This window comes from Schistocerca americana, chromosome 2 (assembly GCF_021461395.2).
Source record: "Schistocerca americana isolate TAMUIC-IGC-003095 chromosome 2, iqSchAmer2.1, whole genome shotgun sequence".
NCBI lineage: Eukaryota > Metazoa > Arthropoda > Insecta > Orthoptera > Acrididae > Schistocerca > Schistocerca americana.
In genome coordinates this window covers 35,822,266-35,836,802 of record NC_060120.1, presented here as the reverse complement: position 1 = coordinate 35,836,802, position 14,537 = coordinate 35,822,266, and the positions used below count along the sequence as shown (strand labels likewise).

Here is a 14,537-nt window from a genome sequence, read left to right as displayed (position 1 = left end):
CTGATCTGGCCTTGCAACACTAACCAAAACGGCCTTGCTGTGCTGGTATTGCGAACGGCTGAAAGCAAGGGAAACTACAGCCGTAATTTTTCCCGAGGGCATGCAGCTTTACTGTATGGTTAAATGATGATAGCGTCCTCTTGGGTAAAATATTCCGGAGGTAAAATAGTCCCCCATTCGGATCTTCGGGCAGGGACTACTCAAGAGGATGTCGTTATCAGGAGAAAGAAAACTGGCGTTCTACGGATCGGAGCATGGAATGTCAGATCCCTTAATCAGGCAGGTAGGTTAGAAAATTTAAAAAGGGAAATGGATAGGTTGAAGTTAGTGGGAATTAGTGAAGTTCGGTGGCAGGAGGAACAAGACTTCTGGTCAGGTGAATACAGGGTTATAAATACAGAATCAAATACGGGTAATGCAGAAGTAGGTTTAATAATGAATAAAAAAATAGGAGTGTGGGTAAGCTATTACAAAGAGCATAGTGAACGCATTATTGTGGCCAAGATAGACACGAAGCCCATGCCCACTACAGTAGTACAAGTTTATATGCCAACTAGCTCTGCAGATGAAGAAATTGATGAATTGTATGATGAGATAAAAGAAATTATTCAGGTAGTGAAGGGAGACGAAAATTTAATAGTCATGGGGGACTGGAATTCGAGAGTAGGAAAAGGGAGAGAAGGAAACATAGTGGGTGAATATGGATTGGAGGAGAGAAATGAAAGAGGAAGCCGTCTGGTAGAATTTTGCACAGAGCATAACTTAATCATAGCTAACACTTGGTTCAAGAATCATAAAAGAAGGTTGTATACACGGAAGAATCCTGGAGATACTAGAAGGTATCAGATAGATTATATAATGGTACGACAGAGATTTTTGCTTGTGATTGTTGTAATAATGTACTATCTGTCACATATAAAATTCTTATGGAAATAAAGTAATGATAAAAGAAAGGTGTCACAAATCCTTGAATCTACAGAAATAAAGCCAAAAGTAACACTCAAAGGCTGATATATGTGGTATTTAGAATCGACATTCACTATCACAAAGGCACAGAAGAGCCTGAACAAAAAATGCCTTATCACTCAAAGTACTGAGAAACTTTCAGAATTGTAGTAAGAGAAAATATATTAGATTTTCACAAATGAATTACTTAGTGGCAGTAGATGACGCTCACCAGTTGTAGGATTTGCTGTGGTAACTGGAGGAGCATTGCCTGGGGGAGTATTGACTGTATCGAATGGTGTCTGAGTGCGACGGCTAGTAGCACCAACTCCTGCTGCAGCCCCTGTACATACAGCAGGACCTGTAGCACCTTGAGCTGTTCTCGATGTAAAACGTCGCTCACGTTGCTGTTCTTCTGGTCCTCCATGTCTAGATCCTCCCTACACAAAAGCAATATTTGACATGTATCAAAAGTACTTTCCTAACACAACTAAGTAGCATAACTTATTTTACTTTTAACTGAAGAAACTAATTAAGTTCTTTAAGAACCAACTCTCTAGGTTTCCTTTAGGTACTCACAAATTTCAGCATGTTCCAGTCAAATACATAGTCGTACGTGAAGCCCTGACGATGAAAGAGTGTCCGAAATAGCTGACGAAGGTAAGAATAGTCAGGCCGCTCTTCAAACCGTAATGAGCGACAGTAGTTTAGGTAGGCATGGAATTCGGCTAGGAACAAGTTATTTCAATTAAAAATTGAAACTTCCTTCTACAGTAATATCAACAAAATGCAAATTAAAATATTAACAAGTTACTTAATGAGCATGACCAATATTTGCAGCTTAATGAGCATGACCAATATTTGCAGCTTAATGAGCATGACCAATATTTGCACAGCTATAAATACACAAATTGAAAATGACACAAATACCTTTTAAAGTTAACAGATAAGTCATTTAACTAGTAAAATAACTAATTTTGTTCATATCTCTCTCTCTCTCTCTCTCTCTCTCTCTCTCTCTCACACACACACACACACACACACACACACACACACACACACACACACACACACACACAAAAACTGGATTATGTGTTACAGAAACATAGTGAGAATTGCCAGAACAGCATCTGTCTTTGAAAATCAAACTTGGTCCTTTGTCTCATGTGTGGTGATTTTGTTGAGAAATAATAGGTCAATAATATAAGTCTAGTCTGCAATTCTGCCTCCTTCCAATTATGTTACTAAACTGTAATTCTGACACTTCTCTTTTATGTTTGTGTGTGTGTGTGTGTGTGTGTGTGTGTGTGTGTGTGTGTGTGGCAAAATACTACATTAGTGCAGAGCTATATCAGGAATCATTATTCCACAATGCAGAAAACACCCTAACTCAATTTTGGTGTTAAAGCAAGTTGTACAGCTTAGCCAAACTAACTTGCGAAGAAAATACATTTCCTGTTATTCTTTAGGCCTTCCTGTCAATCTGTTGAAATCTTGAAGTGTTGGGTATTCTGCCATATATCAGCAAATTTTGTGCACAATATCTGGAAATGTGACTCACTATCTTCAGCAGGTGCTACCTCCGACAGACTGCTCATTGAGTGGAACGAGTCCAGTACTTGACCCATTTCACTCAACAAGCAGTCTCAGGTAGCACTTAATAAAGATGATGAAAGACATTGTAGAAATATTGTGCATGTATGATGCTGATATCTGGCAGAATACCCGATCTCAAGATGTTAATGTTTCCTCCTAATAAATGTTTCACATAATATGATACTAAAATTAATTTGAGTATTTGAAAAATCCTTCCTCTTGTGATGTTTTGGCAAGACAAACTGTCAATAATTTAGGCTGAACAGAATTACACCTATGTATGGCTGAATATAAATGTAAAGTTGCTGAAATTTGAAATCTCTACATATAAAAGGCAATGTCCTGACTGAATGACTCACTGACTCATCATCACCAAGCCCAAACTGCTAAGGATACAGGCTTGAAATTTGGAGAAGGTGTGGCTCTTACACTGTAGCCATCATATAAGAAGGGATTTTTTTAAGGGGGTGAAATAGGGGATGACTTTTTCGTTTCTTGAAATATGTCGCTATTAAAGCAATTTTGAAGCTAGACCCCCCCCCCCCACCCCCCACACACACAAGCAGACATATATGTCTGCTTGTGTGTGTACGAGAAAACAAAAACTCTGGACTTCAGCTACCACAGTCGCCTTTTGGTCAGAAGTATATTTAGGAAAGACCAAGATTATATGGCCTTAACTAGTGTGAAAACCTTAGAAGGTGTTGCAAATTGTGAACAACATACAAATTCGATTAAATAAAAACAAAAGAAATCTCTGCAGACCACACGGTCTACACGAGTGAAGCAACAGGCACTAAGCTAGTATTTTATAAAATTCACATACATGATGAGGTTGGCGATTATGGTATGGGAATGTTCTCATATTAGTGATGCTTGCCCTTTCATTTTGTGCCCCATTTCATCAATACTCAAAGAACTAGACAAAGTGAAAAATACCTGGTGGCAGAAAAAAAAATTATAGTGAAAATGTATACTCTGGTAAGTAATTGTGACACCATGAAGCTGTTATTTGAAGGGTCCTGTTTCAGCAAACATAATTCATTCTGTTCTTCACCACCGAAAATGATTGGTAGATTCACTGGAATCACTGTCTTTTCACATGTAACCACCTATTCACTATTATTGGGTGTGACAGATCCCCATTTACAGACTTGGTTTAATGAAGAGTACCAAAATTAACTGATGGTGATTCTACATTACATTGTTCCCATTTGTATTTACAACTTTCAACATCAAATTTAGGAGATAGCTAATCTTGTGGATGTTAATCAGAGGACAGTTTGTAACCCATACCGCACATCTTGTAGGCTGTGAAAATTATTTTCAATAACTTGATTATAATACCTATGTATTTCACTGATGACAATGGCTTTTAGTCACTAACACTTCCAGCAGTCTTGTCATCACACAGTATCTTTCCTGTTGGATCTTTTCAGCATTAACAGCCATCAAGCTGTTTGATTTTGAACACTGTCAATTATGGCTTTTCTTCTTTAACACCACCACCATATATGTAGAGGTATGTATAACAAAAACTATTGGCATCTGCATGACCCTTATCCACATCTAGAAGTTCCATACTTGCATCTGCAGATATCTGATAGTTCCCATGATCAACAAACTCATCGATCGTGTCAGCGAAGTCATTCTATCTTCTGAGGTTGCAAGTGAAACTGGACTTCTCGACAAGGTGCTGCTCCTTCTTGATGTGGAGGGCCAGTAAGATGCAGCGAGTGTCATGGATGATGATGATGATGATGATTGGTTTGTGGGGTGCTCAACTGCATGGTAATCAGCACCCGTACAAAGTACAATTTTTTGCACAGTACCATTTTTTGCACAGTTCACTTTTTACACAATCCAATTTAGTCACCATCACAAACGATGATGATGATGATGATGATGATGATGATGATGAGGAGGAGGAGGAGGAGGAGGAGGACAACACAAACACCCAGTCCCCAGGCAGAGAAAATCCCCAACCCGGCCAGGAATCTAACCCGGGACCCTGTGATCCAGAGGCAGCAATGCTAGCCACTAGACCACGAGCTGCGGATGAGTGTCATGGAGCAGGCGCTATCTGAAGTGCTTACTGCAGAAACTCTAAGACAGTGTGGTGTGGACACTACGAGAAGGTAGTCGGCAATCATGTAAGGCAAGACAGACAGTTCACAAGGCTTCTCTGTGGGGGCCCCATTTGATTCTTCACAGCAAACGACAGTGCTCCATGGTGTACCTGCTCATTTCACTGTTTGCAGTGTGTGACAAGTCTCCAAAATCTGGAACAGCCTGTTCCACAATGCTGGCCATCCAAAATGCAACAACAAGAAAGGCTGGAGATATCAGAGCCAAACTGATTTGGGAGATAACATGTTGCACAAAGATCGCATGACTGAAAATACAACCCCATGTAAAGTGAAGAAGTTGATGAAATCAGTACTGATTGTTGCCAACATTGCTGGCTATAGCTGCTGCTACAAGCCTTGTCATTGAATCGAAGCCAGATTGGATTGCCAAAGCTGATGTGGTGTAGCAGCAGGTGGTGTAGCAGCAGGTGGTGTATCTCGGGCCAGTTATCCCGCAATCATTGACGAGAAGTTTTTGATACATGAGAGATTGGGAGAACAGGAAAGCTGAAACAGCAATGCAATCCAACGGGCAACAAAGAAGTCTTGACTATTGCATGTCACATGTGTGCATGCATTATCCTTCTGCAATGTGGCTGTTGGCAAGCTCCATACGTTTAGGAGGACAAAAGGCTCTAACACTTCAGAGACGTAATGCTGACTGGTTAGTGCACCAGCAATGCCTACTAGTGGGATGCTGGAGTGCAAGCCAATACCACCCCAAACCATAATACCGGGTGCAGGACCAGTACGGTGATGTATAAGGCAACAGTTCAACAATCGCTCACCACACTGTCTTCAGACTCTAATCTGACCACTGTGCTGCTGCAGGCTAAATCAGGGTTCGTCTGTAACAACGATGTCATTCCATTTGGTGGTCCATGTCTGACTTTCATCGCATTGTTTCCAGCACAGATGCCTGTGGCATTGACTCAGTGGTAAATGAGGCAATGGATGCGTTGCCAACAGTCCACTCTGCTGCAAACTGTGTTGAATGGTATACGCTGACACTGGTTGTTGTTCACACTGAATTTGTTGTGATATGGTTCGCAATGTGGCATCATTGCCGTGCGCACAATATGTCACCACGTGTAGTGGTGCAATGAAGAGGTTGCAATCAGTCCCATCAGCCCGTCGCTGCCTCCTGCCTCCAGTGATTACACAGTTACTGGATTCCATTCGACACACAATCACAGATTTCTCTGAAGGACAATCCGCAATCCCTACAGGCAACTACTCTCCCTCAGTCGAACTCCGAAATGTACACTAAAGATGCTCACTATCATCTTCAAAGTATAGTGAAGTTGCTTATGCAAAACAACTGCATGAAAGAACAATTCCAGTGCATCCACATGGCTGTCTATTCCCTCTTCATAGAGTAATGAATTAAGGGTGGGTCCACCTTTTTGTAAGTACACAACCCATTGATTTATCACCTTAACATGTTTCACCACAGTTGTGGCATCCTCAGCGGGTTTTTATTATTTTCCTGAAATTCCTACACACATTATTTTTAGGCTAAGACACATGATAAATCAAATTTTATTGCCATTTAAACTGTATTTGCACTTTACTTTTTATTTTACATTGTGTCATCCTGTGGCTGCCAATCAAAATCAGCCAAAATTAGCACACCATCTCATCTGCAAATATGGAAAATCATCTGCATTGAATTTTTTGTTTATTATACCACCTTTAAAATGTTCGTTCTCATAAAATTTCAGGCAGATGTCCGTTTTTGGCCTTACCATAGTAGTAGCTGTGACAAGTTTGCTGTTATGTATCAAACATGTTTTTGTGTAGGTGAGCTGAACCTGTGGCCACTGATAAAAGCTTAGGTAGCACTACTGGTGCCCGTGATGGGCATCTGCATTGAATTGCTAATCATGTGCATCTCTCATTGCTGCAAATTTCACCAGATTTGGATGCTTCCTTCAGGATGTTACATTTTGGGTGGCCAGCAGTGTAACATAATAGACTATTACTGTTGTGCACGGTAAATGTTTAGCTAGGCACTTAACAGATCATCATTGTTTAGTTTCATAATATTTCACAAATCTTATTTTGTGTCTTAATTGTGGCTGTCTGCAACATGATGTGTCTTCTTTGCAGTAAGTAGCAATCTGTCTTTTGCCTATATTGTCGATATTCCTACCTGTTAATTTTGAAGTTAAATGTTCTTGTTGGGAATAGCAAAAATACCACAAATATCTTGGGGGGGGGGGGGGGGGGCATTTTTAAGTGGTGTCAAAAAGCTTACTGCATCGTAGAACATTTTTTTGTCAACAAAGTCAATTATACTGTCTTGATTTATCTTGGATAAAACTGCTTGAACTTCGAATGAGTGTGAGTTAATTGACTCAAACGTATCTAGTTTGCTGTCCCTGTGTGTGTGTGTGTGTGTGTGTGTGTGTGTGTGTGTGTGTGTGTGCGCGCGCGCAAGCCCCTACATCTCGTTACAACATAATCTCTTTTTAAAAAAATGGTTGTGACAGCCCGACAAGAAATTTGCTCTATGCTTCTCTTATCATCACTGGTATCTCCTAGAATTATGTGCTCCAGTACAATATTGAGGATGTGTGCCATGCACTAGAGCCTCTCATACTGAAAGTGCTGTTGGACTGTCTGGACCTCTGTCAGCAAGAAACGTGACATATTGCACAGTGTGAAATAGGTAAAACGACCATAATATCTTTATCAGTTCATGCTGTTCATGTTCTATATTTTCTCCCATTTTTTCCCTTATCATTAATGTAATGTGCAGTCCTCCCATGACTTTATTTTACTTTATTAATTACCCCACTTGTAGAGTGTTAGTACCCCTCCAATGCATAGTCGCTTTGGGGGGAAATAGCCTCTCTTGGAAGAGTGCTGCCACTGGCCTACAGGGGCACCCAAAATCAGTTACCCATTACCTGTCTAGTGGTGTAGATTGGTGTGCAGTGATATATGTCATTTCTGTTCTTGGGATCTCAGTTTCCAGTGTCAGTCAGTGAAGTTGTATACTCACTGATATACTTCGGTATCTGCAAGTGATGGATAATCGCCCTGCATTGCGAGAAAATGTGCGGAATACTAATAAGAGGAGGTATTCGTGGAGTAACAAGCATTCGATTGTCTCTGATGTTATTACAGTGTGTGTTAAGGAGGCAACACAAAAAGAACTGTTTGGTAATATTACCAGTCCCAATCAAAGGGCTGCAATTTAAGCAAACATCAGCCTCGCCACAATAGGACGCATAAGGAAAGAAAGCGAAAATAAGCCACATGGTTTACTGGAATCGCCACAAAGGAAAACTAATAATTTTGGATGGAAACCCATTGTTACAGACAGTTTCACAAAATCAATCATTTGACAAATGATGGAGGACTTTTACATAAACCAAAACATAGTGCCGACAGTATGGAAATTACTTACTGCCGTGAAACAGAAAATATATTTTGCTTGGCAGAAAGACGTTTTACACCAGATACTGCATGAAACGGCATTTACCCGCAAAAGATCTGTAAGTAAACGAAAGATTCTGGTAGAGAGAACAGATATAATTGACTGGCCATGTACGCACCTGATCCAAGTGAGGAAATTAACGGAGCTACGCAGAAAATTCTTTTACAATGCTGAAAGTTGGGCAGACAACATTACTTACAGAAAATATTGACAGGGCCCTGGCATACTGTATTTACTCGAATCTAAGCCGCACTTTTTTTCCGGTTTTTGTAATCAAAAAAACTGCCTGCTGCTTAGAATCGAGTGCAAAGTAAGCAGAAGTTCTGTAAAATGTTGGTAGGTGCCGCCACAAGTAACTTTTGCCGTCGAATATATGTAGCGCTACACAGGCATGCTTTGCAGGCACAAAGATAAATACTGGCGCCAAAACCTCTGCGCCAATAAATAACTTAAAAAAAGAAAAAAGGTGGAAGACGAGCTTTTTTCCACGCCCCGAGTTTCAACCACTGCATTTTCATACATTATCCAACAAAGTAAATACAAATTCCGTATTGTTCATCTTCGAATGTAGCAGCCTTTCAATGTACTACGAAAATCCGACTGGCAAGACTGTTTGGGATGTTTGTCAATATGGCTAACTCTACGTTCTGAATTTTTTCCTACCTGTGACAAGATATGGTTGCTAATAGGAACTTTTATGAGTTGTGAATCACATGCAGTATTCTCTTCATCATAAGAATAATACGAATATAAACATTTTGCCATGTATTCTTTTGTGTTTGGTGCTACTTCATTTAAATCCTGTCTGCCTAATAAACTACGAAACTAGAGTGAGACAACAGCAATCGCGGAAGAATGTACATATCATGCCATGTTTATATTAGTATTATTCTTACGCCGATTAGAGATACAGTCAGAAATGATGCACGACAATTGACTAGATTTTTAAATCTAAGATGACTCTAATTTCTGTGCAGAAGGTAATGTACTAAAGAGGCATCTGCAAAGATATTCAAACGGAGAAAAATTTTCGCTAAACTCTCCTTCACAACATCTTCTATCACACGCAGTCTATTATTTGGTTCTTGTTGATCATTATCAAAGAAAGCAGCAGTGTAAGTAACAACAAATTGCAGTCTCTTGCCATTGTTTCGCTTATGAGACAATTTTATTTATTTATTTATTTTTCAATTGGAAGCGGCAGTAGTGCGTACAAAAGCAAGCCATGCCGCAAGCGGCGACAGGTCGTAAACACTCATTATCAGAATGCGACAAACAATGCGTGACACAGTACAATAAAGCATTTTCAGCTTAGAGTGACGAAACACCTATAACAAAGTAACGGCACTTATCAGATCAAAGAAAAATAAGCAATCAATTCAACCCAGACGAAGCAAGTGAAAAAGGAAGGGTACCCGTATAAATACGGACAGAGCGCCTGACGCACAGCAATGGCTACTTGGTAAAGCTTAACTGCTAAGCTTACGCCTCGAACCAAACTACTGTAGTTGAATCGTCATTCATTCGACCTAAATTGTGGCTCATATTATAATGGACCAATTTTGTTTCGATTTGGACGTGCGGCCTAAAACTTTTCTCTCCCCTTGAATTTCGAATCTCAAATTTCAGGTGCGGCTTAGATTCGGGAAAATTTTTTTTCCTTGATTTCGAGTCTCATTTTTCAGGTGCGGCTTACATTCGAGTGTGGCTTAGATTCGAGTAAATACGGTAGATGTCATTATGGACAGTGTTAGCGGAAGCAATAGGATTATAGTGGTCAATATTGGATCAAAAGATGTGTTCAACACACAGCTGATTTATAAAGTGGGGTGTGCAACAGGAGACTACCATGGGCAAAGGAACTATGAAAATTTTTCAAATTGGATAGCGACTAAATTCCGAATCTGAACAGTGTTTTTGCTACGGACAACGCTTCATATCACAACAAGGAGCGTAACAAAGCTCCAACTAGGTGCTTGAATAATAGGGAAATGATTGAGTGTGTTGTGTACATAGTTCCGCGTAGTCAGCGCGTACACAACTTTCCTACTAGAGCGCGCCCCGCTAAGCACAACAGCGCAGGTGCAGCGCTCATCCGTCTCTGCACTACGAGATGGCACTGTCTTAGAGATGGACCAAATTCTGCTTCCGCCGATCCGCGTATTAATATGTCACACATCAAGTGAGATTGCTGCTAACGTAGAACCTTTTCTCCTCGCGGATCACACTCGCGCAGTGATACCTGAACGCTCGAGGTATTATAACGAGTGTACAGACCTCCAATTAGTTAGTCTGCCTTAGTCTGCATTAGTCTGTAGTCAAGTTTCAGTCTGCGGCTAATAAGATTATCATATTCCTGTACATAGCCATGAAGAGAAATGTATAGACACTTTGTCAAGTATCAGAGATATGTGAGAATAAGATTAACGTACCAAGACCAAAGGAACTTCAGATTTTCAATTGTAAACAGATCCAGAATCAAGTTACGTAATGTCTATGATTATCATCATTTTAATAAATGTGTGTGAAAATTAATCAAGTTCTGCTTAAAGTTGGTCACCGTCAATCTGCTACTCTAAGCGTGCAAGTGGCATTTCTATCGTCTGACCTAATGGCAGAAGATAAACACGATACGATAAGACCACGAGACATATTGCTGACACTCGCCTACTTCGTTAGAGCAACAAGTCAAATAATCTGATGGTGTGTGTACCACAGAGTGGTTATTAAAAAAGAAGGTGGAAGCTGATTTGTCAATGAGAAAGAAAAAATTATTTGATTTAATTAAACAATGAAAGCCGGAAGACAAAGTATTTGAAATTAATAAAATAATTGAATCTCATGGCCACACTGTGCTATGACTTCCACCATACAACTGTGACTTAAATCCAATTGAAATGGCTTGGGCAAACCTCGAAAATTTTGTCTACGGAAGAAATACTCTTCTAAACATTTGCATGATGAAGCTGCTGCATATATAAAGATAGTAACTGTTCTTGAAAGAACAGATACCATTGATGACTGTGCAGCTTCTCTAGAATAAATGATAATTAGTTGAAACCCTCAGCTGCCAACAGGTGGTTTTGATATACCTCGATGGGGACAGCTGAAAATGTGTGCCCCGACCGGGACTCGAACCCGGGATCTCCTGCTTACATAGCAGACGCTCTATCCATATGAGCCACAGAGGACACAGACGCATAGCACGGCTGCAGGGACTTATCCCTTGCACACTTCCCGTGAGACACACATTCCCAACTGTCCACAATCTACATACGTAATGTACCTAATACATATTTGCCCATCCACTCATTACTCGTGCACACTAAGGTGACGATTCCCATAAGAGATGGATAGAGCGTCTGCCATGTAAGCAGGAGATCCCGGGTTCGAGTCCCGGTCGGGGCACACATTTTCAGCTGTCCCCATCAAGGTATATCAACAACTGTCAGCAGCTGATGGTTTCATCTAATTATCATTTATGAAGTTGCTGCAGTTGGTGAAAGAAGGTATGTAGCCCTTTTCTGAGCTTCTATTGAAGACATACTAGATGCCATAGTTATTGATTTAGAAAGTGACAATGATGATAATGACAGTGACACTGTCGATGATTACCTCTAAAATACAATGTATGTAATCAGGAAATGAATAATTTCTTAAAAAATACACTGTGTGTCCTCTCAAGCCTGACTCTGCTCATACACTATAAAGTTTCTTTTGATAGAAATGTACTACATGGTATTAAAAGTGTTAAATAGTTTCCAAGATAAATGCAGTTAAATGTGGTCCAAAGCAATAAATACCTTTATCACTAGTTGTTCAAAATCAATAATAACTTAAGAACTTCATGGTAAAATTAATTAACTTTTCGCTAGTAGAAACTGATTCAATAACGTAAAACCTTTGATGCTTGTGGAACAGCAGCATTTGAATGTATCCTCTCTCTAAATCTCTATCTCTGTTACTATTCACCTGATTCGAAGACATATTGCTTAAAACATGTGCACAATAGCTATTCTAAACACTGTTGAAATTTCCTTCAAAACATTTACATTGTTTCTGGAGTAAAAAGATTGACATATGAGGTGCATTCACATATTAATTTTCATTTTTTGGTAAGAATTTTATTAGTTAATCTAAGCAATGTTATTCTCTTCAAAATATTCCCCCCATTACAGACTATACACTTACACCAGTGATTTTTTCCAATTCCCAAAACACTTTAGGAACTGTTTGCTCGGGATAGTTTATAGGTTTCTTAACGTGCGTTTTTAATCTCATCCATGCTTGTAAAACCACTGTCCTTCAAGGCCTGCTTTGAAATATTTATACCACTTGTATGCCCTTGGTTTACTCATAACAGATTCACCAAAAGCAATGTTTAACATTTCTAAAATTTTGATACACTTTAGTCCATTCTTATAACAAAATTTAATATAGATTCTCTAATCTAATTTTATACAAAACAAATAATAGTTGATGCTACCAAAACACATGAGTAAATACCCAACATGTATAACATTGTACAGACACTTTTCAGACACGTTTACGAAGACAGTGACAACAAAATAGTGCAAATATGACTAATACAACACACAAAATTATAAATTTCTGGTTACTTTTTAAACACTCTTCATGATGCAAGAATTGTTAAGTTTCAATGCAACCCTTCAAAGAAAACTTCTACCTTTTAGTAGAAACATAAAGTAAGAACAAGCCTTAAATTCTACAAATTGATTGCACTATATGGGGTTCGTTTTTATGAATAGCAATAGGGGCACATACATTCACATGAACAGGCATTCGGTTCAATGTTTGTAGTAGAATCCTGACTTCTGTTCTTATGTTGGTATCATTTACTCTATAATGTTTTGTTTACGAAAAAGCTATCATCTTTTGTATTCCTTACAGTCTCAATGCATTTGTCTGAAAATAAATGCAGCCAGAATGTGTCTGTCCACAGTGTTGCCACAGATTTAAAGTGCGCACCACAGTAGGGCTGGTACTATGTTGTCAAACAGCCTGTAGTAGCGCCTTGTGACGTAGGTGAATAGGCAGAGTGGGGACTCTACCGCTCTTCAGTTTACCGACAGACTATACTTGAAAACATTCCTCACCTCTCAAGAAAGAGCTTCGTTTAGATGACTGGTAGTTTCCTTTAAATTTCTTGAAATGATTGTTCGATGAGACAGCAGTTCTGTAGCACTCGATGTACTGTACTTGGACCCCACATCAATAAGGAACTGTGCTGTTTTGAGAAATCCATTTCCACATGAGACTTCAAAAGGCAAAATTTTTTGCTGACAAGGTTGATGAGTTGGTGTTACTTCAAAAAACTTTTACAACTCTCTCAGTAGTTAAAGTAATTTTACTACTCTTTCAGTCTCATATACATGTTTTAAGAAATTTGAAGTTCCAGTGTTGTGTTCAGTGTACGAATACACTTTTTTACGTGCATAAAAGCCATTATACCATTGATTTTCTCACTGCAATCAAATATATAAGTAAATTTATTGCAAAATCGATGATTTCAATTTGGCTACCTGCAATAATCATCTTGTTTTATCTTACATAGAATTTTGTCCAGACACTATTTTTATTTTACTTTGTTTTTTTTTTTTTGCATTCATTTTAGTGCAGAAAGTATTTGAAGCTGTCGAGTCATTATCACCACCGTCATGAACACGATATAACTCTTACATAAACCTGTCATTCAGTCTGGCAGTGGCCATTCATCCTGGTGGACAGCTGGTTGGTAGTCATACCAATAAAAAAAAGCTGTGCAGTGACTGCAGGAGAATTGGTAAATGAAATGGCTGCTTTCACAGGTGGCTCGGTCCCTGATGGGAGTAGGATAAACCAGTGACAGGACTGGAATAGGAAGTGCAAAACCTGCCCACTCCATCTGCCCACCCAGCATGTAGAGCACATTCTCCATTCCTGTAATTATCCTGGTCACAACCTATGGTAACATACTGTCCCCATACCCTCCACCCCACAGTTTCCACCCCCCCCCCCCCCTCCCCAGTCCTCCCCATCCCCATCTCGCACCCAGTTTATTTGCAGCCCTCTGCCAATGCATCCTCCGTCTTTCCTTGCTCCTATAATTTTTTGTTCCTTTTTCCCTACCTCTCTACCAACAGCCTCCTGACACTGCGCCTGTTTGAGTCTAGTCCCTGCACACTCCACCTGACAGAGTTTGTCTCTCCCCCCACCCGTACACTACTACCCCTCCAGATTCCTGCTTGTATCCCATGTGATGTTGTATTCCAGCCCGAGATCCTAGAGTTGGCAGCCGCGTGTGTGTGATGCGTGCTTGCTTCTGTGTGTGAATGTTTGGTTTGTATGTGTGTACGTGTGTGCGTGTGCGTACTGACGAAGACTGGCCGAAAGCTACATGTGAGTGTCTTAATCGTGCC

The 14,537-nt window shown here is 39.8% G+C and overlaps 1 protein-coding gene across 2 annotated transcripts in view; it reads right to left on the bottom strand.

Moving 5' to 3' along the window:
• The window catches only part of LOC124595507 (casein kinase I), a 94,369-nt gene that overhangs the window by 19,047 nt on the left and 60,785 nt on the right, over window positions 1-14,537 (bottom strand). For both annotated transcript variants that reach the window (XM_047134271.1, XM_047134270.1), the window contains exons 7-8: window positions 1,525-1,673; window positions 1,178-1,385 (exon numbers count right to left, since the gene is read on the bottom strand). In XM_047134271.1, the coding sequence (XP_046990227.1) occupies window positions 1,178-1,385; window positions 1,525-1,673 (357 nt within the window). The remainder of the gene's footprint in view (window positions 1-1,177; window positions 1,386-1,524; window positions 1,674-14,537) is intronic.